General features: G+C 54.8%; 1 protein-coding gene across 1 annotated transcript; it reads right to left on the reverse strand.

Moving 5' to 3' along the window:
- Positions 1 to 8,432: 8,432 nt before the first annotated feature.
- On the reverse strand, positions 8,433 to 20,690 carry LGALS12 (galectin 12). Its single transcript, XM_049644429.1, has 9 exons — positions 20,436 to 20,690; positions 18,437 to 18,525; positions 18,140 to 18,353; positions 17,128 to 17,247; positions 16,561 to 16,599; positions 15,956 to 15,982; positions 15,277 to 15,365; positions 10,518 to 10,668; positions 8,433 to 9,663 (listed from the first exon to the last, which is right to left on the reverse strand). The coding sequence occupies exons 1-9, from the start codon at positions 20,502 to 20,504 to the stop codon at positions 9,517 to 9,519; spliced, it is 945 nt and encodes a 314-aa protein (XP_049500386.1). The 5' UTR covers positions 20,505 to 20,690; the 3' UTR covers positions 8,433 to 9,516.
- Between the last annotated feature and the right edge of the window lie 382 nt (positions 20,691 to 21,072).

Here is a 21,072-nt window from a genome sequence, read left to right on the forward strand (position 1 = left end):
GATTCCATTCAAGGCTACGCTACCCTTCATTTCCTGGACTCCCTTGCAATTAAGATTCCACTCAAGGCTAGGCTGACTGCCCAAACTTGGGTGGCAAAGGAGCCCGTGGGTTGGAGGATCCATTTTGTGAGCTCGGATTGGCTGGCAAGAATTTGGTGAAAGCATACAATTCTTCTGAGTCATTGTTCTGGGATCCAGTTCATTTCACCTTCTCCGTTCACCATTGGTAATATTACATGCGTTTTTGGTTGATGGTCAAGTCTGGGAAAACCTGTATCTAGCTCCCTTCGTATATGAGCTCTAAGATTTGGAAGGATCTTCTGTAGACTAGCCTCTGGCTCTGCTTATCTCTCACCTTATTTTTTCTCTGCTATTCTTATGCTTCCATAAGACCGTTGTATCTTGTTTTAACTTCTGGCCATGCACCTTTGGTGTTAGAACACTGGGTGAGTCGGCACGGTGGGCAGTAGGAGTGGGTATTCAGGAAGCCTCTACACTAGGACAGCTAGCTAGATGGAGGTGTTCAAGCCCCGCATCAGGCTCTGTGCTGACAGTATGGAGCCTGCTTGGGATTCTCTCTCTCCCTCTGTCTTTTTAAATTTATTTATTTTGAGGGAGAGAGAGAGCAAGTGGAGGAGGGGCAGAGAGGGAAAGAGAGAATTCCAAGCAGGCTCCCCAGTGTGGAGCTCAACACGGGGCTCGAACCCACATACCGTGAGCTCACGATCTGAGCCAAAACCAAGAGCTGGATGCCTAACCGACTGAGTCACCAGGCGCCCCAACACCCAACTCATTCTTACTTGAGTTGCACAGCTGAGAAAACCTTAGGTCTGATGTTCAGAGGCCTGATGAGTGCTTTTTACCCAACATCCAGACCTGAGTCAGATCACAGACCCAGATCTCCTTGAGTAAAGGAGACCTACTTTGAAGAAAAGCCCTATGAAAATATCACAAGTATGTTCTGTCAATTATCATCCCGATTTCCCCCTGGAGGATCTGTGACAGGTATCAGGAAACCGATTCCCGAGAGGACAACGTCTAGAATTTTCAGAGATGTAAAAAAATATTGGCCTAAAGCTAATGAGATGCCTGGATTATCAGATCTAGCAGACAACCACGTTTACAAATGGGATTTTCCAGCTTGCAATGCATTCGGCGGGGCTGCAAACCCATCCTATGTGTCCTATGTTTGTTTATTTCACTTATTCCCCAAAGCATAGTTGGGACGGATGTATCGAACACTTGGCGGAATCCTTGTATTGCCTTTGATCCTAATTTGGGCTCTTACACAGAGAGATCCAGATGAAAGCAATTCCCTGAGTAAAAATGGAAGCCAAACACAATCTTGCATCAGCGAAACTAGTTCTGGACACTTCTCGTGTTTCCTCGGTATAACTCACGACCAGACCAAGACCCATGTGGGTGCGTGTGACAACAGAACCCGGGTCATTGTTTGCAACCCAGGGAAAAATGTCGTGTTTTAGACTCTACGTTGGAAAGCAGGATCCCCGAGGCTGGAACTATCAAAACCTAGAACGTACACCCAAGAGGATTTCAGGGAGTACCTGCTTCGGGTAGCTCTTTGTTACGAGTAGCTATGCAACTTGGCAAAACACCCGGAATGACTGTTTCCAGACACTGGACTTTGGAAACCAGAGAAAAGAGCTCTGAGTAAAATGAACGCTTCAAGCAGCCCAGCTTGAAGCCCAGCTTCCAACTTCTGGAAGGAGTTAGTCTGATGGGTTTAAATGCCATTCTTGCCTGTGGATACTCTTGAATCCTTTTTTTTTTTTTTTTTAATCAAGAGCCATGGAAGACACTATTGTTTTCTTAAATAGCCGTCTACTTACACTTCCCAGTCTTCTTCCTACTAGAATCCCTGATTTGTCTAGACAACCAACATGGGCCCCTCCCTCAAATAGTGATGATCTCTGTGAATAGCCAGGCTGCCTGCAAGGTTTCTGGGAAGGATTTTGCTCCCTGATAAAAAGAGAGACTCATGATAAACAAGTCTGTTCTGCCTTTGGATGCTGTCATGTGAGAATGTGACATACGGAGCTGCTGCAGCCGCTTTGCCTCCATGAGGGCTGATACCGTAGCTGTTGAGAAGGACCTGATGACAGGGGCCGGGAGCTTGATGGCATCATAGACCATCTGACAAATCCTGGGACTGCCATCTCTTGACTTCTTGAACAGCAAGTGGGAGTTGAGTATTACATCCTCACTGTCTAATGCACTGTAGTTTAGTTACTTTCTGCCAAAGATGTTCCCGGGGACGTAGTGCACATTTTGTGCCCCAAAGCACCTAATCTAGATCCCATCTGCTGTGCTTTTGCTGTAGATGCAGGGCCTCCCACTTGTCACTCTCCAGTCCCTTCTGACCAAATAGTTCCTGAGAGCTCAGTTCCTGAACGGTTGTGGAAAGAGTGTCCCTGCTGTGGATTGGATTTTTTCGCCCCCCACTACACTCCCTCACAGTAATAGATTACACATCCTTGCCATTATCATGTGACTGGAGCATTACCATGTTCCTCATTGACCTTGGGCTGGGGGGCTGGGTCATGTGGTCTGCTTTGACCAATGGGAGCAAAGGAGCACACGTTTCCCACGTCTGAGCAGTTTTATAGGAACGTGCATGGTTAGGCTCAGCTTTTTTAATGTTTTTATTTACTTTTGAGACACAGAGAGAGAGAGACAGAGCACGAGCAGGGGAGGGGCAGAGAGCTACAGGGAGACACAGAATCCGAAGCAGGCTCCAGGCTCTGAGCTGTCAGCACAGAGCCCGACGCGGGGCTCGAACTCACGAACCGCGAGATCATGACCTGAGCTGAAGTCCGACGCTTTACCGACTGTGCCACCCAGGTGCCCCGGTTAGGCTCAGCTTCTTTAGCTCCTGTGCTCTTTGTCCCAAGGAAGACGCGTCCCGGCTGGAGGCTGCCCCTTCAGCCGGGGTACCAGAATGAACCCCTGGTGGTGGAAGGCCTGAACTCGATGAGCCAAACTCAGCTAAGCCCAGAAGAATCGTCACTGATCCACAGCCCTCAGGTTACATGAAGGAGAAGAGCTAAGCGTTTGCTGATACGGGGTATGGGGAGGGGTTTGTTTGTTACCCCAGCAAAGCTGATGAAATATGCAGGTGGGAGTCGGGATGTAGCCCTCCCTGGGGTCAGGGATGCTTCCCAGGGGCAGTATCTCTCTCCTGCTTCCGCGTGTGAGGGCTCCCTGTGTGACTGTGCATCGCGGTCACCTCTCAGGCTTCCGAGTTGGGTTCAATGCCCGGTGAGTGAGCGAGGGGCTCTGAGCAGGGCAGAATGAAACCAAGAGTGACATTCTCGGAGTTCGTATGGAAGGCGGGGCGGGCGATCAGCAGGTGCCAGGCTTACTCAGCCTCCGCTTGGTGATGTCTGCGCCGAGGTCCTCTTGATGTATAAGGGCACCTCTGCTGGGGGTTGGCTCCCTCGGTCTGCTTTGCGGGGCTCGGGAAGAGTGGGCACCAGCTGCTGGTTTGAAAACTTGTGGAAACATGCCGTTATTATATAAAAGCCTATTTTTCCCTGGAGGCGGTGGCGGGGGGACGGACTATGAGGTCTTTTCCGAGTGGATAGTTCCTGTCTGTGTCCCCAGGGCTTGACTGCATGCCTGGCCTGTAGGGATGGGAAGTCACAGTGAGTGAAACACGAAGGGAGCCGGATTCTTGTTTGAGAAGCTGTGTCTGTCTGGGCCTTAGGGGCCCCGCTTGCCCCCACGCAGCCCACAGAGGAGCCTTGATGCTGTGTCTGTAGGGGGGGACACCTTCGGTCTCTGGGAGGTGAACTGATCCCCATCATGCAGCCTCTGCTCCGGCCAAACGTTCTTACCCCCCCACAGCACCTCTGTCCCTCCTCTTCCTTCTGCAGTCTTTTCCTCTCCGTTCCAGAACCTTCTTGCCTAGGCCGTGAACTATCAGGTTCCAGTAGCCCCGCCTTTCTGTGTCTTTGAAGTTGCAGGCGGGGTGGGTTTTTGGGCTCAGTGGCGTGCAGCTGAAAAGGAACAAGCCGGGGGTTCGTGCATTGATTCCCGGGAATGGAACATTCCTGAAAAGCATGTCTTACTTATCAGCTGGAAAAGCAAAGGCTGTCTGGCCTCGCTCTGGAAGGGAGCTGTCCTCTCCCCAGTGTCCCTGTTTTCTCATCCAGGGAGGGAACAAGCTCAGATTTTGGATCCTGTTGACAGCGCCCCAGCTGAGTGAGGGCTTAGGCATTTAGGGATGAGGTGAGTAGCCCCTTCGTGTTCACCATCCCTGGGCCCCCATGCCAAGCCAGGCCCTTCACCGGATCCTGGAGGTGAAGGGGGGAGGGGCAGCATACAGGATCCCGCCCCGGGGGAGGTGCAGACAGGCACAGAGGATGCCAACGAGACATGATCCATGCAGAGGGACGTCCTGGGGGCCTGGGGACCCCAGGGAGTGGCAGCCGAGCCAGGCTGGGGCCCTGGGGGGCAGCTTCTCCGAGAGGGGTGTCTGGTGTGGGGGGCGAGGGGGAGGAGGGCAGGTGATGGGAAGCAGAGACAGCCAGATGTGCAGGGGAGCGGAGGCAGGAGCCAGCTCTGTGGTGAGGAGGAGGGCACGCCATTCAGTCATCCCGGGTGGGCAGAGGGCGAGGAGGGCTGAGGAAGGGCCGCTCAGGAGGGCCTGGGAGCCGCTGCCCAAAGGGCGTGCCCTGTGCCCTGAGGCCACATGTACCCTTTGGGAAGGCCACAGTGGGATTTGGGGAGACGGGATGTGGGGTAGCAGGGGGCGGTCAGGAGGCTGTGGGGGTCACAGAGGCCGGGCCAGGGCTGCCCCGAGCCAATTCAGGGGGTGGGAGATGGACGAGGAGGTGAATTCAGGAGAAACTTCTAGAGTTAGCATTGACTGGACTTTGGGACTGGACACAGGTGGTGGGGGTGGACGTGGAGGGTGGGTGGAGGGAAGGGGTGTGTGAGGGGAATGGAAGACTTAGGATGGCCCTCTTTGGGGACTGGAAAGCCTGGAATAAAGGGTTAGAGTGCCGATGTCGTTCCCGGGATCGGGAACATAGAAGGAAGAGGAGGCGGGGACGTGTGGATTCTTGCAGCTGGGGTGTCCTGGGTGGAACACTGACGGCAAGGACTGGGGTGTGGAAGGCAGGGCCACGGGGGGCAGCCGGTGGGAGACGTGGGCAGAGGAGAGACCCAGCTCAGCCTTTTCACACAAGCGACCTTGAGCCAGGCATCACCGTCCAGGAGCCCCGGTTCCTGCACTTGAACAAGGGACGATAATGCTTCCTCCTCAGGTTGTGTGGATGGGAGGGCGGGCTGGCAGACGTCCGCCCCACTGCCTCCAGCTGTGTGACCCCCCCCCCCCGGCCCCGAGATCCTGCTCCCTGCCCGAGCTGCCGGTCAAGACACCAGCCAAGAGAGAATGGCATCCCGAGGCCAGGAGGGGAATCCAAGGAGGAGCCTCACCGTGGCCATGGACACCACGAGCGGGTGGGGGGGGTGGTGCTGGGCTCGAGGGTCAGCCTCCGAGGAGGGAAGGGACTCCACGGGGACTTCTGGGGGTGGTGCTTGGACACGTCGGAAAGATGCTGGGACATATGGCGTCACGACGACACAGGTGCGGAAACGCAACCACACAGGCACGTGAACACACATCTAATGAACGTGCGCGCAGCAGACACACGTGTAGTCCTGGGACCCTCCCTCCTTCTCCACGACTTGGGGGGTGGGAGGGCCGGTCACTTTTCCCAGACTCTAGCATCTGGGCCCCGCGCCAAGGGGACCCCGTGAGAGGCGCAGCAGGGTCGGACATCCCTTACGCGGCCCGCGTTCTCACCTCCCTGGCTTCCCAGGAGGTGCGCCAAGCGCCATGCCTGGAGACCTGGTTGAGAATGTCCTTGAGTGGCCGGGAGCACGGGGCCATCCGCCTGGTTCTGCTCATGGGGGGGGGGGGGGGTGGGGGGGGGGGGGGCGACATTTGATGGCTCACACGTCCGGCAAGAGCCACCGTTTATTGAGTCCCAAGTCAGCACGCAGCATTTTAAGCAATTTTGACTCCTCAACTCACAACCATCCCGCTGGGTTGATGTAACTGTTCATACCTTGCCACGCGGATGCGCTGAATTTGCCCAAAGCCATGACATCTAAGCTCGTAGAGACAGCAGGATTTGAACTCGGGCTCTATGCCTTGGGAACCACGTTCAAGAGGATAATCAGTGGACAGCTCCTGACCAGGAGACAGGAGGAGCTGGTTCCTGAATCGAGGACCCTGAGACCTGCTCTGTGACCTTCTGACAAATTACTTGGCCGGTCGGCCCTGCATCATCCTTATCCTGTTACATACATCACAGGGTTTTTATAGGAATGAAATGTGTCGGAAAGTGCTGGAAAGCTGAGAGGGCTGCTCCCACGTGAGCCCCACAGCCCCGTGGGGTGATCAGAGCAATGACTTATCCTCATTCTACAGTGAAGGAACTGAAGACCAGAGAGGTCACGGGGTCTACCTGAGGCTCATCAGCATAGATCTTGTCCCTTGGAGTCTGGCACATTCTCCACTCTCCCTCCCGCTCTTGGTATGCCTGAGGGGCTTGGCTCCCTAATTTGGGGTGTCCCCCTCTTTTCTGGCATTGCTACTTTATCTTACCCTCGATCCCCGCCCTGCTGGGGTCCCATCCCTCAAGCCCTGCTCTCAGCGGGCTGGTCACTGGGCCTTTTTCTTTCCTGGAGCAATTTCATATGTAAAAGTACAGAAATGTCCAGAGTCTTCGGGGCCTGAAACAGTCATTCCCGATCCTAGCTGCATGTCAGAATCTCCTGGGAGCTCCTAAAATATTCTGAGGCACAGGCCCCACACCCAGACATTCTGATTTCGTCCCTCTGGGGTGGGCACCAGGAACTGGCATGTTTTAAGGACTCCCAGGATGTCTGGAATGTGCAGTCAGAGAGCGGCTGTGGGAGGGAGTCGCCGATCTCCCTGGGAAAATATCCGTGCCTTGGTCGGGGAGATGGCTTTGGAATGTAGTTCAGCATAAACTTCCCTTTTAACAGAGGGTTGTTAATATGTAAGTAATGAAAACAAGGTGCTCTCTCTAATCATTTCATAAAATAATTGAACGAGCCCTGATGGTCATGTTCTTACTTTCCACGAACTAGTCTTTTTTTTTTTTAAGTATTTATTTATTTATTTATTTAAGTCATCTCTACACCCAACGTGGGGCTCAAACTCACAATCCCGAGGTCAAGAGTCGCACACTCTACCAACTGAGCCAGCCGGGCGCCCCTCCAGACTAGTCTTTTTATTTAAGTTGGGTTTATTGAGGTTGCTCAAAAAGAAGACGGCAGGCCCCAAATGGCGTCGCTTAGATTGCGTTCCCAAACGGGGGCTCAATCCCCAATCTGATTGGAGTTTCAGCCTCCCCCAGAAATGTGGCCTCAACCCGTCAGTCAGGAAATTTTTCTTTCCATCAGCATCAGTGAGCACCTGGGTCCTCCACCCCCAAAGAAAGATGAGGTCATCTGCATGATAAGACCCCTTGCCTTTTCCCCTAGAAAGCAGGCCTGCCTGGACCAATCTTTCTTGCTAATAAGAACCTTCCATTTTGTTTAACTCCTTGGAGCACCTCTCTACTTGCCACATGGGGAGCTCGCCCTACGTGAATGGTTTAACAAAGCCTGTTAGATCTCTGGATTTACTTGGTTCAATTTCATTACTTCACAAAAGTATACAGCTTTCAGAGGGAGACAAAGGAGAAATTCTCACTAGGCAAAGAGTTTGTAGCTAGGATACCAAAAGGATAATCCGTGAAAGAAAAAATTGTTGAACTGGACTTCACCAAAACCCAACTGATACTCGGTGGAAGAAACCAAATGAAAAGACAAGCTAAGATGGGGAGAAATTCTTTACAAATAGCATATTTGACCAAGGACTTCTAGCCAGCTTGTATAAAGAACCCTTCAAAGTCAAGGGTAAAAAGGCCAACGACTCAGTTAAAACATGGAGAAAAGAGGGGCGCTTGGCTGGCTCAGTCGGCGGAGCACGTGACTCTTGATCTCGGGGTGGTAGCTTTGAGCCCCACGTCGGGTGTAAAGATTACTTAGAAAAAATAACAACAACGACAGCAAAGGAGAGAACAGGCACTGAACCAGAGACTACATGGATGGCAAATCAGCATATAAAAAAAGGCTCAGCATCTTCAGCCATTAGCGAAATGCAAATGAAAACCGCCAATGACATCCCCCTCACACAGATGAGGATAGCTAAAATAACAAAATTCTAGGGGCGCCTCGGTGGCGCAGTCGGTTGAGCGTCCGACTTCGGCTCAGGTCATGATCTCACGGTTCGCGAGTTCGAGCCCCGCATCGGGCTCTGTGCTGCCACACCTACTCGAACCTACTTTGGATTCTGTGCCTCCCTCTCTCTCTGCCTCTTCCCCGCTCCCGCTCTGTGTGTGTGTGTCTCTCTCTCTCTCTCAAAAATAAATAAACATTAAAAAAATTAAAAAACAAAAACCAAACCCAAACAAACAAAAAAACCCACTGACAATCACAAGTACGAGGATGCAAAACCGCTAGAAGTTTCCCACGTTGCTGGTGGGAATGCAAAATGGCACAGCCGCTCTGAAATAACTCTGGAAAACCGTTGGGCGGTGTCTGATAAAGGTGCCTCTGTCGTATGATCCAGAAATCGCACTACCTGGTACCTCCCCTAGAGAAATTACAGCTCATGTTCATCAAAGACTTGTACACAACCGTTTTTAGTAGCGCTCTACTCATGACTGCCCAAACCTGGAACCACCCAAGTGTTCTTCGATGGGTCGGTCGGTAAATGAATTGTGGCACGATGGAATACTGTTGAGTAACAAAGAGAACTGGTCCCTGATGCTTAGACAGCTACTTAGATGGAGCTAAAACGATGATGCACAACGAAAGGAACCAGATTCAATAGGTCGGATACTGTAGGATTCCATTGATAACGGCATTTCCAAAACAGGCCACACGTAGGAGTGGAAAACAGATCCTCGGGTGGCTGGGGTTAGGGGAGGGATGACGGGAGGTAGGATGACAAAGCAGTGACACAAGAGAGGGTTTTGGAGAAAAAAGGTAGGCAGGGTGATAAAGATTTCATCAACCCGACAGCAAGCAGGCAAGCTGAAAATACAAGGAAAAATAGCACCGGAAGTGGAGGCCACCACAGAATCAGATGGTATAAACAGACATACCAGGAACGCCCCACATATACCAGGAATCACAGCAGTAGCACCGTGGCCGGGCACACGGCCATCCCGCTGGAGAGCCATTTTTAGCCTTCCTTGCACACAGCGTGGCCCCGGGACCGAGTGCTTGTGGATGAGATGTGAGTGCACACAGGGGGTGCCAATCCCAGGCTGGGGCCTCCGAAAGCAGGGGGTGGGGGGGTGGACAGGCGCACAGTGTATCGAAGGGAGGAGAGCGGAGCCGCATGGAGGGGTGCCGGGCGTGGGCTGGTCCTTCTCTTCCCTGGCGGGGCCCCTGGCTCACTCCTCAGCAGTGGACACAGTAGAGCTGGACGCTGCCACTGATCCGGAGCTCCCGCAGCTGCTCCAGGACCTGCTGGTGCACGCTGGTGGCCCCCAGGCCCTGCCCGTTGAGCGCCAGCTTCAGCCCTCCCTCCTGGCACAGGAGCAGCACCTGGAAATGGACAGGAGGGCCCTGCAGGCTCCCAGACGGACAGACAGGCGGCGCACTGCCTGCCCGATGCCCCGCCCAGCAAGCCCTCCGCTCAGAGGTCACAAAGACGGGAACCGTAGGGCGCCTGGTGGTGGGAAAGGGCAGGACTGGGTGCCCCGCTTGCCACCAGATCACTGTGACCTTTCCACAAGGATCGTCTCAGCCCTGGGCCTCAGTTTCACCCTCTGTGCCGGCTGTGTGCCCTCGAGCAGTGGGCTCAACCCTGGCTGCACTTTGGAGTCATTAGGGGGGCTTTTTCTTTTTTTAAATAACACCAATGAGGGGCGCCTGGGTGGCTTGGTCGGTTAAGCGTCCGACTTCGGCTCAGGTCATGATCTCACGGTCCGTGAGTTCGAGCCCCGCGTCGGGCTCTGTGCTGACCGCTCAGAGCCTGGAGCCCGTTTCGGATTCTGTGTCTCCCTCTCTCTCTGCCCCTCCCCTGTTCATTCTCTGTCTCTCTCTGTCTCAAAAATAAATAAACGTTAAAAAAAAAAAAAAAAAAAACACCAATGAGGGTGATGGGCATGGAGGAGGGCGCTGTCGCGATGAGCACTGGGGGTCGTATGGAAACCAGTTTGACAATAAATTTCATCTAAAAAAAAAATATACCACTAATGCCAGGGGCAGCCCCGATTAATTAAATCCGCGTCTGGGGAGTAGGGGATTGAGAGCCGTGGCACAGTTGTTTTCTCTGGCAGGCTCTGGCCCCAGCCCCGCATCCTCCACCCCTCCCCAGGACGCACCCCTGGGCTCCCCACGGGAATGCAGCTTTTGGCTCCCACCAGACGGGATGAGGCCGCTCGGCTCCGACTGACCTCGAAAAATCGCCGGGGGTAGAACAGGAAGGGGGCCGAGATCAGCTTCTTGCACCCCCAGGGCGCGATCCAGGCCAGAGTTCTGTCTGCGAAGGAAGCCCTGAGCGTCACAGGAACGTGAGCCGCCTCGTCCCGCAGGCTCAGCGTGACGCTGCAAGAGGGGGGTCAGAGAAGGGGCCGCCCCTGAGCTGTGGCTGCCGGATCCTGAGGGGAGGCGCGGATGGGGGAGAGCAGCTGGAAGGTTCCGCGGCTCGGAGGGGTGGGGACACCTGAGCACACCTGCAGCCACGGGCCGGGGACCACGGGGGAGCACGTGACCTTGTCGGAGCCTCATTTCCCCTTCAGCAAGATGGGGATCGTCGTATCAGTAGTCGCCAGTATTTACCAGTATTTACCAAATGGCAGGTGTTGCCTTAAGTGTTTTGAAAATAGCTATAGGGGTTAGAGCCAGGCTACCCGGCTTCGGCTCTGCTCTGGAACTTTCTAGTCCTGCGAGCTTGGGCAAGGCACTGTCTCTGTGCCTCAGTCTCCTCATCTGTAAAGTGGGGAGAAGAGTACCGTACCTGCCTCGCGAGTTGTGAGAACTGAGTTAACACAGGTAAAGTGTGAGAACGGGACCTGGCACGTAATAAGCACGCGAATCCCATCTATTGTTTAGAAAATACTACTATGGGGGCGCCTGGGGGGGGGCTCAGTCGGTTGAGTGTCTGACTTCAACTTAGGTCATGACCTCACAGTCTGTGGGTTCGAGCCCCGCGTTGGGCACCGTGCTGACAGAGCCTGGAGCCTGCTTCGGATTCTGGGTCTCCCTCGCTCTCTCTGCCCCTTCCCTGCTCCCGTTCTGTCTCTCTCTCTCTCTCTCTCTCTCAAAAATAAATAAGCATTAAAAAAATAATAATAAAAATAAAATTAAAAATACCGCTATGTAATACAATACCTATCTCATAGGGCCACCGATAGGAACAAAGGAGATAAGGGACGGGAGATCTAGAAGTTCGCGGCACACAGGAGGTGTCTTACCGCCTACTGTTAGCTTCTCCGGAGTCCTCTCAGAAATCCTGTGCCTGGAGGCTCATCGGCGCATATAACCGACGGGGACAAGAAGTTCCGAGACTGACTCTGGTACTGGTAAGAGCTGTGGGGCTTTGGGCTGCGATGCGAACAATGTAGGACGCCAGATCTGGGGGGGCTTCCTGCTGCCTGGCGTCTGCCCCTCACAGGGGAGCCAGATTCTGTCTCATGTCTTGGGAGCTTCCAAAGTCACCTTTGAAACAAAACCCCCGAAGCTGCTGGTGACTGACCCCTTAGCAGGAGGCGGTTGACAGTTGGGAGGCCAGGATGCCCGTGGGAGGGCAACGTGTGGAAAAGGGATCCTGCTGGACCTGGGCCAGGAGGACGCCCCGTACATTTCCAGCCTTGGGTGGGGGCCGGCAAGGGCTCACCACTGGGAAGAAGCTTGGAAGGCAGGGACCCTGCCTCCAGCCCCAAACCCTTGCCCCTGTGCTTCCCCAGAAAAGTCTTTGTCTTCCCATTGGCCTAAGAATTCAGCGTTCCCACCCCAGCTTGGCCCTGTCCAGCACAGCCCCAGGCCGGGTAACAGGCTCCCCCCCACAGACACCTAGAGAAGTTCTGTGGAACCTCTTAGCAGCTGTAGCCACCCCCCCACAGCCTCAGTGATTGGGGGGAGGGCTGGAGAGGAAAGGACAGATGTTTAACGCAGGCGAGTTCCATGCCCTCTAACTCCTCCTCTCTCTGTCCAATTCAAGCCACGGTCGCTTCCAGAAAACAACAGTAACAGCCAACATTTGTTGCAGGCTTGCTAAATGCCAGGCACCGTGTTATGTCTTGATGTGGGCGGCCCATGGCTGAAGTGGCCTGGAGAAATGTCCAGGCTGTTGAAAGAAATTGAAGATGATACAAAGAAATGGAAAAACATTCCATGCTTATGGATTGAAAGAACAAATATTGTTAACATACCGATACTACCCAAAGCAATCTACATATTCAATGCAATTCCTACCAAAATAGCACGAGCATTCATCACAGAGCTAGAACAAACAATCCTAAAATTTGGATGGAACCAGAAAAACCCCGAATAGCCAAAGCAATCCTGAAAAAGAAAACCAAAGCTGGAGACATCACAATCCTGGACTTCAAGCTGTATTACAAAGCTGTAATCATCAAGACAGTATGGTACTGGCACAAAAACACTCAGATCCATGGAACAGAATAGAGAACCCAGAAATGGACCCACAAAAGTATGGCCAACTAATCTTTGACAAAGCAGGAAAGAATATCCAATGGAAAAAAGACAGTCTCTTCAGCAAATGGTGTTGGGAGAGCTGGACAGCGACAAGCAGAGAAATGAACCTGGACCCCTTTCTTACACCAGACACAAAAATAAACTCAAAATGGATGAAAGACCTAAACATAAGACAGGAAGCCATCAAAATCCTAGACAAGAAAACAGGCAACAACTTCTTTGACCTCGGCTGCAGAAACTTCTTGACATGTCTCCAGAGGCAGGGGAAACAAAAGCAAAAATGAACTATTGGGACCACATCAAGATAAAAAGCTTCTGCACAGCAAAGGAAATAGTCAACAAAACTAAAAGGCGACCAACAGAACGGGAGAAGATATTTGCAAATGACATGCAGATAAGGGGTTAGTATCCAAAATCTATAAAGAACTTCTCAAACTCAACACCCCAAGACCAAATAATCTAGTGAAGAAAGGGGCCAAAGACATGAATAGACACTTCTCCAAAGAAGACATCCAGATGGCCAACCGACATGAAAAAATGCTCCACATCACCCATCATCAGGGAAATACAAACCAAAACCACAATGAGATACCACCTCACACCTGTCAGAGTGGCTAACGTTAACAACTCAGGCAACAACAGATGTTGGCAAGGATGAGGAGAAGGAGGATCTCTTTTGCACTGCTGGTGGGAATGCAAACTGGTGCAGCCACTCTGGAAAGCAAAATGGAGGTTCCTCAAAAAGTTAAAAATAGAACTACTCTACAATCCACCAATTGCATTGCTAGGTATTTATCCAAAGGATACAGGTGTGCTGTTTCGACGGGGCACATGCACCCCAATGTTTATAGCAGCACTAGCGACAATAGCCGAAGCATGGGACGTGCCCAAGTGTCCATCAACTGGTGAATGGAGAAAGAAGATGTATATATATTCAATGGAATATTACTCGACAATGAAAAAGAATGAAATCTTGCCATTCGCAACGACGTGGATGGAACTAAAGTGCATTATGCGAAGTGAAATAAGTCAGAGAAAGGCAAATATCATATGATTTCATTCATATGTGGAATCTAAGATACAAAACAGATGAACGTAAGGGAAGCGAAGCAAAAATAATATAAAACCAGAGAGGGAGACGAACCACAAGAGACTCCTAAATACAGAACAAACTGAGGGTTGCTGGTGGGGCGTTGGGTGGGGGGATGGGCTAAGGGGGTGAGGGGGTGAGGGGCATTAGGGAGGGCCCTGGTTGGGATGATCACTGGGTGTTATATGTAAGGGAGATGTAAGTGATGAATCACTAAATTCTACTCCTGAAAAAAATATATATTTGGATTCAAAAAAGATAAAAAATTAACATAGATCATTAAATCTCAAAAAAATAAAATAAAATAAATGACCATTAGACTTTGAGCTAGGATGTAAAGCTGGTGTCGTGTCTCCAAGTTTTGTTGGGGAGGGTGTTCCTCCTATCGCTGGGAACTTTTTCATTTTCCCTTTACGACGGAGACGATCTTTCTCTTTTACTTCTGATGGGGAAACTCGGGACTCCAGCCTCAGAGAGGTGTAGTGACTTCCCCAAGAGCACATAGTTTATAGGAGGCAAAACCAGGATTCCAACCCAGGTGTGCCAGGCTGTGGAGGTCGGTGCCCTCCAGGGCTGTGTTGCCAGCCTGTCCCAGAGCTCGCAGGCCTGATCAAGAGCGTGCAGGGCCAACAGTCTAGTGAGGTCAGTGCTTTAAAAACCAAAACCAAAACAGAAAGGGAGAATACGGGGCACGCTCCTTCCTCTCCTGCCCCTCCGCGGAGATAATTGTGCCACTACCACATTTGTGGAGCCCTTACTATGTGCTTGGCACAATTCTAAGCCTGCACCCACCCCTGAAGCTGGCAGTATCATGACCACTTTTTACAGACAAGGAAATTGAAGCCCAGAAGGGAAAAGAAACTGCCTTGAGGGGGCACAGGGAGGAAGTGTCCTCCGCAGAAGTCAAACCCGGGGGATCTGGCCCGGAAAAGTCAGGGAATCCAGCGTGATTCCAGCAAGAAGGAGGAAAGGAGGGGAGAAAGGAAGAAAAGACTAGTCTGGCTCGGAGCCCTGGGGTTTAGGGAATGGAGCAGGAGCGCCCCCTGTGGGAGAGGTCAGGCAGCGTCCGTGTGGTCCGTGTGTTGCTCCAAGCTCCCAATGCCTCCTCTCAGGGGCGCCCTGGGAGGTGGAGTTTGCCCTCTGGGTCTCAGCCTGAGCCTTTAAAGGACCTTTCCCGAAGTCCCAGCTGGGACCTGCGACGAGAGGCTGGTTGGCCCGCCCAGATGTACCGGCGGGGAAGATACTCCCAGCACTGGGGCTGTCGGGGCCGTGGAGGCAGCCTGAGCACCTATCCCAACCACAGACTCGGCGATTGAGCGGTGGTGTTGGAGACGAAAGAGGAAATTCTTGCAAAGCTCGTGCGTGGCTCAGAGCTGCTTCTCTCTCCCTCCCATCTGCATACTTACTCCTTTGGCTCTGGCAAGACCAGCCCCCGCAGTACGATCACCTGTCCCGGCCAGAGACCCTTGGGAAGGGCCCGAGAGCAGGGCACCTCCTGTAGGGGGACGGAGATAAGTGAGAAGGGACACATAGAGGGGCTTGGGGAGGTCTGGCGCCCCCCAGGGGCCGTGGAGCCCTGGAGGGGGGGGGGAAGTCTGACGTCAGGCCTGCAGCCAGGAGAAGACTCAGCTTTGCTCATTTATGAAACACCTATTGCATGCGTGGTCTCCTGCGCTCGACTCTCCCTCGCCCTTCAGGGTAGAGCTCTGTGGCCACCCCCCTCTCCCGGGGCCCGAGCACCAGGTATGTCCCCCAGCGCGGCACCCTGAATTGTGATGGCCTGTTCACTGCTCTGTCTCCCCCACCAGCCTGCGATCCATTGGAGGGCTGAGACTGGCTAGTCCCTCTATCCTAGAGCCTGGCACCGGGCCTGGCACAGAAGAGTATCAAATAATTGTGTGCAGAATCAATGGAGAAAAGACAAGAAGCGGGAGCTTCAGCAGGAAGCAGCCTGGCCCACCCGCAGCCCACAGGTTTCTTCTATAAAGGAAGGGGAGACTTTGGTGCTGAGGCCATTTCCCACGGGGTGGGGGGGTGCCCTCCCAGGACAACACCTCCACCAGACCCAGGCGGGAGGTCACTCACCAGGCTGGGGCTCTTCAGCAGGAAGGGCTGTCAAGGGAAGAGAGGGGGCATGGAGATCATGTGGTGTTTGCTCAGTGGGAGAGAGCCTCCTAATATTGTTATTAAGAATTGAGGGCATTTGGGGTTTATCTCTCTAAAGACAATGCAGGTGAATGATCGGAGCCCCAGGGGGGCCCTCTTGGATTCACACATCAGCTCTGGGAAAATGGGGAGGAACCGGAGAGAGGGTCTGTCATTCACTTATTGTGTGGCCTTGGGCCTCATCTCCCCTTCTGTCCTGCAGGCCAACCCCAGCTTCCTCCCCAAGTTGGGAACAGAAAGCACCCCCCCCACCACCGCCCCCCAGAGGGATCTTCTGATGGCCATACTGGGCAGCCAGCCTACCCCACTCATCTTCCCAAGCCACCCCAGCTTGGGCTGGGAGAGGAAAGGCCAGGCTGGCTTGGGATTGGAGTGGGGCCAGCGGTATCCATGGCAACTGTGCAGGGACGGAAGGGGCAGCTGGCTCTTATCAACCAGGTCAGGCCAGGGGGGAGGAGGGAGCTCAGTGGCTCAGCGAGTGTGGCTGGAACCGCAAAGGCCGACCTTGCTCCCCAGAGACTCACATATCCGACCGGATACTCAATGCTGCCCTCTGCAAATGGCTGTCAGGAAAGAGAAAAAGCAACACACGGGATTTTAATTTATTTTTTTAATGTTTACTTATGTTTTTAGAGAGAAGGACAGAGCGCGGGCAGGGGAGGGGCAGTGAGAGAGGGAGACACAGAAGGTGAAGCAGGCTCCGGGCTCCGAGCCGTGAGCACAGAGCCCGACCCGGGGCTCGAACTCATAAACTGCGACATCGTGACCTGAGCCGGCGTCGGACGTTTAACCGACTGAACCGCCCAGGTGCCCCTCGGAATCTGCATTTTTAACAAGCTCCTCGGGTGCGAATGGCATAGCTAGCTGCTGTTTGGGCCCCATGGTGCCAAGTGTCCGAGTGATTCATTGCCTGGCCATTGCTCTTGGGTCCCCTTCTGTGGTCCCCTTCTCATCCCGCTCGCATCCCACACCTTGATGGCCCCCTTCCGCCTTGGTTGTAACTGGTGTGACAGGGCCTGTCTGGGGCGGCAGGGGGACCTGGGCCTGTCTAGGCATCCACTTGGATGTACGTTGGCCCCAAGGGAACTCACGTTGATGTTCAGGAACCCAACGGCCTCCACCAAGATGTCACCAAATATGCCCAGGGTGTCCACACGGGACAGCGGGAGCCGGTAGCGGTATTGAAGAAAGTGCTGTCCGTTCACGCTCACCTGGAGGGACAGACAGACAGCACAGCAGCCCTGGATGCACACTGAATTGATACGTGCCAGGCCACGGTGGGCACCTCACCTGGAATGTCCCTCATTTAACTTGACACCAGCTCTAAGAGACAGGCACGATTTACAGACGAGGTGCCCAAGGGTTTGGGGAGCTTATGCGACCTTCCCGAGGTTGCACAGCTGGCGGGCGGCAGACCTGGCCTTGGAACCAATGCACCTCTCACTGTCCCTCTGTGCCCCTCTGCCTGGGACACAGCACTTTCCCCACGCTGTTCCTCATTTGCCCTAGTGGCCCCAGCAGCCCCATCCACAGGTGAGGAAGTAGAGGTCCAGGAGGCCGCGTGACCCCTACACCCCAGGGCCCTCTGTCCACTGCTGGCTCCCTCCAGCTCCCCTTTCCCCCCGGGGAGGTCAAGGTCCTGGCATCTTTCTGGCAGGAGTTCACATCAGCGGTGAAAGCCTCGAGGTGGAGCTCTCTCTCCCTGCCCCCTGCCCGCTCTGCCCCTGCTCCGCTCCCCTCCCTGGTGGGGACCCACCTCATCAGAGACGCGGTGAGGATTCAGTGAGCTGATATCGAAGGGCTGGAGCAGAGTCCTGCACAGCGCAGGCTCTCTCCAGGTACTTGCTATGACCGTGGCGGTGGCGCCCCCTGAGGGCCAGGCACGACAGGGCCTTCTTGCTGCCCCGTGTACCAGGCCGTGTGGGCCCAGGGGCAGCTTGGAACTGGGCTTGGCGGCTGCTTGGGCCTCTTGGTTCTCAAGCCCTCCCGGCAATGCCCCTCAACGCAGTGACCCGGGGCATCCAGCTGAAGGAAGGGGGAGCGGAAGGGCATCGCCGTGTCTAGCAGGTTCTAGGCCCCGAGGCCCACCCCCTCCCCCCTCACCTTCATTTCCTCATTTCCGAAGAGAAAGAGGATGAGGAAGCTGGCTCCTCTCTGCAGGCCCAGGCGGGGCCACCGGGCCTCGGCCTGCCAGCGCTCGAGGTACAGGGTGTTGCAGATGACGTGGGGCTTGGTGGTGTGGAAACGAGGGTTGAAGTGGATGGCGATGTCCGGCCGGGGATGCACGCTGCAGCCGCACTGGAAGTCTACCTGGAACCTGGTGGGCACCCCTGGTCAGAGACCCCCAGGGACCCCGAAGGCAGAGAGGGGCCGCCAGCTCCCCACGGAGCACGCCCTCACCTGCGTGCGTCGAGAGGGACCATTCCCTGGAGCGTGACCATCTTGCCTGCGCGCAGGCCGCCGAAAATTGTCGTCACGTAAGGAACCACCTGAACAAGGGGGAGAGACCTATCCGTACAGGGTTGGAGAGAGGGCTTTACTAGGACCAGGTGGGTGGGGGGAGAAGAGGAACGAGACGACTCGACTCTCCGGCCCCAAACAGAAACCGCCCTCATGGGGAAAAAATCAGTTTTCTCTGAAAGGTCTGTTCTCTTCCACCTTCTCCCCTTTCCTGGACCTTCACATGTCAAAGCCACGTTGCCCTGGGGAGGCCGAGTTCAGTTTCATCGCCCCCTTGGAGCACCAGCCCTGCCCCTCTCCCCGGCTCCTTGGGCACAAGCCCAAGCGAGGCTTGCTGTCCATTGGGTGCCATCTTGGCCTCTAGAAGCCTGGTATTGAGGTTTCTCGAGGACCGTTTACTGGCCAGAGCCCAGAAAATGGGGGCGGTTGGGCGGGCAGAGGGATGGACAAGTTGGGACCTTGATATAGACGCCTGGAGAGATACCCAGTGGTGGCCCAGCCTTGCTTCCCAGGCTCACCTTTCCCCACACAGAAGCTGTGCGGAATTCCTAAAACATACCACACACGTTTACCGGTCCCTACCTTTTCGGGCCTGCTTCCTGTGCTCTCCCTCCACGCTGTGAAATCCAACTTGACTTTCCAGGTTCTCCGACACCTTCTCCAAGCATTGTCCACTATGGCGCCCGAGTTTTCCCTTCCCTTCCCTGCTGTTCCCAGCACACTTCACTCGCATGGCTGGCTTGGTGGTTGGCTGGCTTAAAGGGAGACCAGGGGCCTGGGAGGCCCAGGCCGCTCAAAACTGAAGCCCTGTCTTCCCCTTCTGTGCTCAGCGCCTGGCGGGGCACAGCATGGGCTCTGAATAGGTGTCTGCAGAACGAATGTGAACATGTAGCGGCTACGCGTGGGCATACGTGTGTTCTCCAGCTCGCAGGAGCCTTTAGAAGCCCGAACCATCTAGAAGGAGCTGAGCCCCAACAGTGCTGCCTTCCAGGCAGGAGCTGGCAGCGTGCAAAGAGAGGAGTGGTCGTGACCTGGGCAGCGGCTGCACCCCGCTACTCAGGCTGCTGGAGCCCCACAGGCTCCAGAGGGCCCACAGCTGACCGGGCTCAGCACCTCCGTCCCTCCCACTTCCCAGGCTCTGGGCCTGGCCTATAACTAGGGACCTGATGCAGCTCTCCTGGGGGGAGAGGGCCAAGTAAAGAGAAAGTGGTAATTAGTGCTCAGTGAGGGGAGGGCGGAGTGTGCTGGGCGGTCAGCCTTCCGTAAAGCAGGGCCAGACTTCAGAAAATCTGCATGGGGGCGCCTGGGTGGCTCAGCTGGTTAAGCGCCCCACTCTTGGTTTCCACCTGCGTCACGATCTCACGGTTCGTGAGATCGAGCCCTGTGTTGGGTTCCGTGCTAACAGCATGGAGCCTGCTTGGGATTCTCTCTCTCCCTCGGTCTCTGCCCCTCCCCACCTCAAAATAAGCAAACATTTAAAAGGAAAACAAAAAATAGAAAATCTGTGAGGGCACTGAGCAAGAGGAGGAAGTGAGGGGACCCCCACGGCCATCCCTGAGTTGGATAACCTGACTCTCTTCCAGGCTGGAGAGGAGAGTACCCTAGGTACTCAGTGGCTCCCCCCAGGGGTACGACCCCGGAGCCCAGAGCCTCCCAGCCCCCTGTCTTGCAGCAGGAGCACAGCACTGACTCCCGGCAGGCTCTACTGCTTTTAAAATGTGAGGACCCTGTGAGCTCAACGATCGTTCCCACCCAAATGGGAATTAGCTGGTCAGCTACTTTGCTAAGCTCAGGAGGGCCTTCCAGAGTCCGTGGGCAGGTGCAGGGGGAGAAGGGCCCAAGATTAAAGGCCTCTCCACCCACCGCCGGGGAGTCTGGGCCCCGCTGGGGTGGGGGGAGCCCCGAAACCTGGAGATTCCAGACCACAGTGGCTGCTCACCGGGTGGAAAACTGGGGGCTGCAGGATGAAGGTGTCAGGAAGTGGGTCCGGTTTTTCTCCGGGTGACATGGGGGTGGAGGGCCTCCAGCTCGACCTGCTGATCCGGATTCCAGGAGCCCTGCCCCCACTGACTCGCCTTCCCCCGGCGGGATCCTTGGCGCCAGGACAGCTCTCCCAGCTGTTAGCCTCACCTGGCCCAGCCGGGCCCCAGTGCCTCCTGGAGCCGGCCTGGGAGGGCAGGTCCGGGCAGCGGTCTACCCCTGGTCCACACCCCAGCTCCAGTGCCACCGGCTGGCTTGGGGCTGGCAGCAGAAACCCGAGTCCAGGAGCAGGAAGCTTGAACTAACTCAGCAGCTGGCCAACCAGCTCCCCGCCCCCACCGGGTACACCCGGGTCTGGAGCACAGAGCTGTCGCCGAGGGAGGGCAGAGGCAGGCTCTTCTAAGGCCTCGGAGGGTTTGTGGTTTCTGGGGCTCCCATGGGAGCTCTCCCCAGTCAAAGGCAGGGGTGATGGTGCACGTGGGCAGGTCCCCGGAGAAGCCCCGTCCCCGGAGAAGCCCCGCCCCCGCTTCTTGGCCCCCCGTTCCGTGGCTTCCCATTCCCTACTCCCTTCCTGCCATGAGGTTTTCATCTCTTCC

The sequence above is a fragment of the Panthera uncia genome, chromosome D1 (genome assembly GCF_023721935.1).
Source record: "Panthera uncia isolate 11264 chromosome D1, Puncia_PCG_1.0, whole genome shotgun sequence".
Lineage (NCBI taxonomy): Eukaryota > Metazoa > Chordata > Mammalia > Carnivora > Felidae > Panthera > Panthera uncia.

Bases quoted from the DNA above. Each gene is read 5' to 3' on its own strand.
- LGALS12 (XM_049644429.1), bottom strand. From the start codon at position 20,504: ATGTCACCCGGAGAAAAACCGGACCCACTTCCTGACACCTTCATCCTG. The intron at 15,983-16,560 runs GTGAGTCTCTGG...TTCCCTTGACAG, and splicing joins TTGAGTATCCGGTCGGATAT to CCCTTCCTGCTGAAGAGCCC. The intron at 9,664-10,517 runs GTCAGTCGGAGC...GTCCATTTCCAG, and splicing joins ACCCCCGGCGATTTTTCGAG to GTGCTGCTCCTGTGCCAGGA.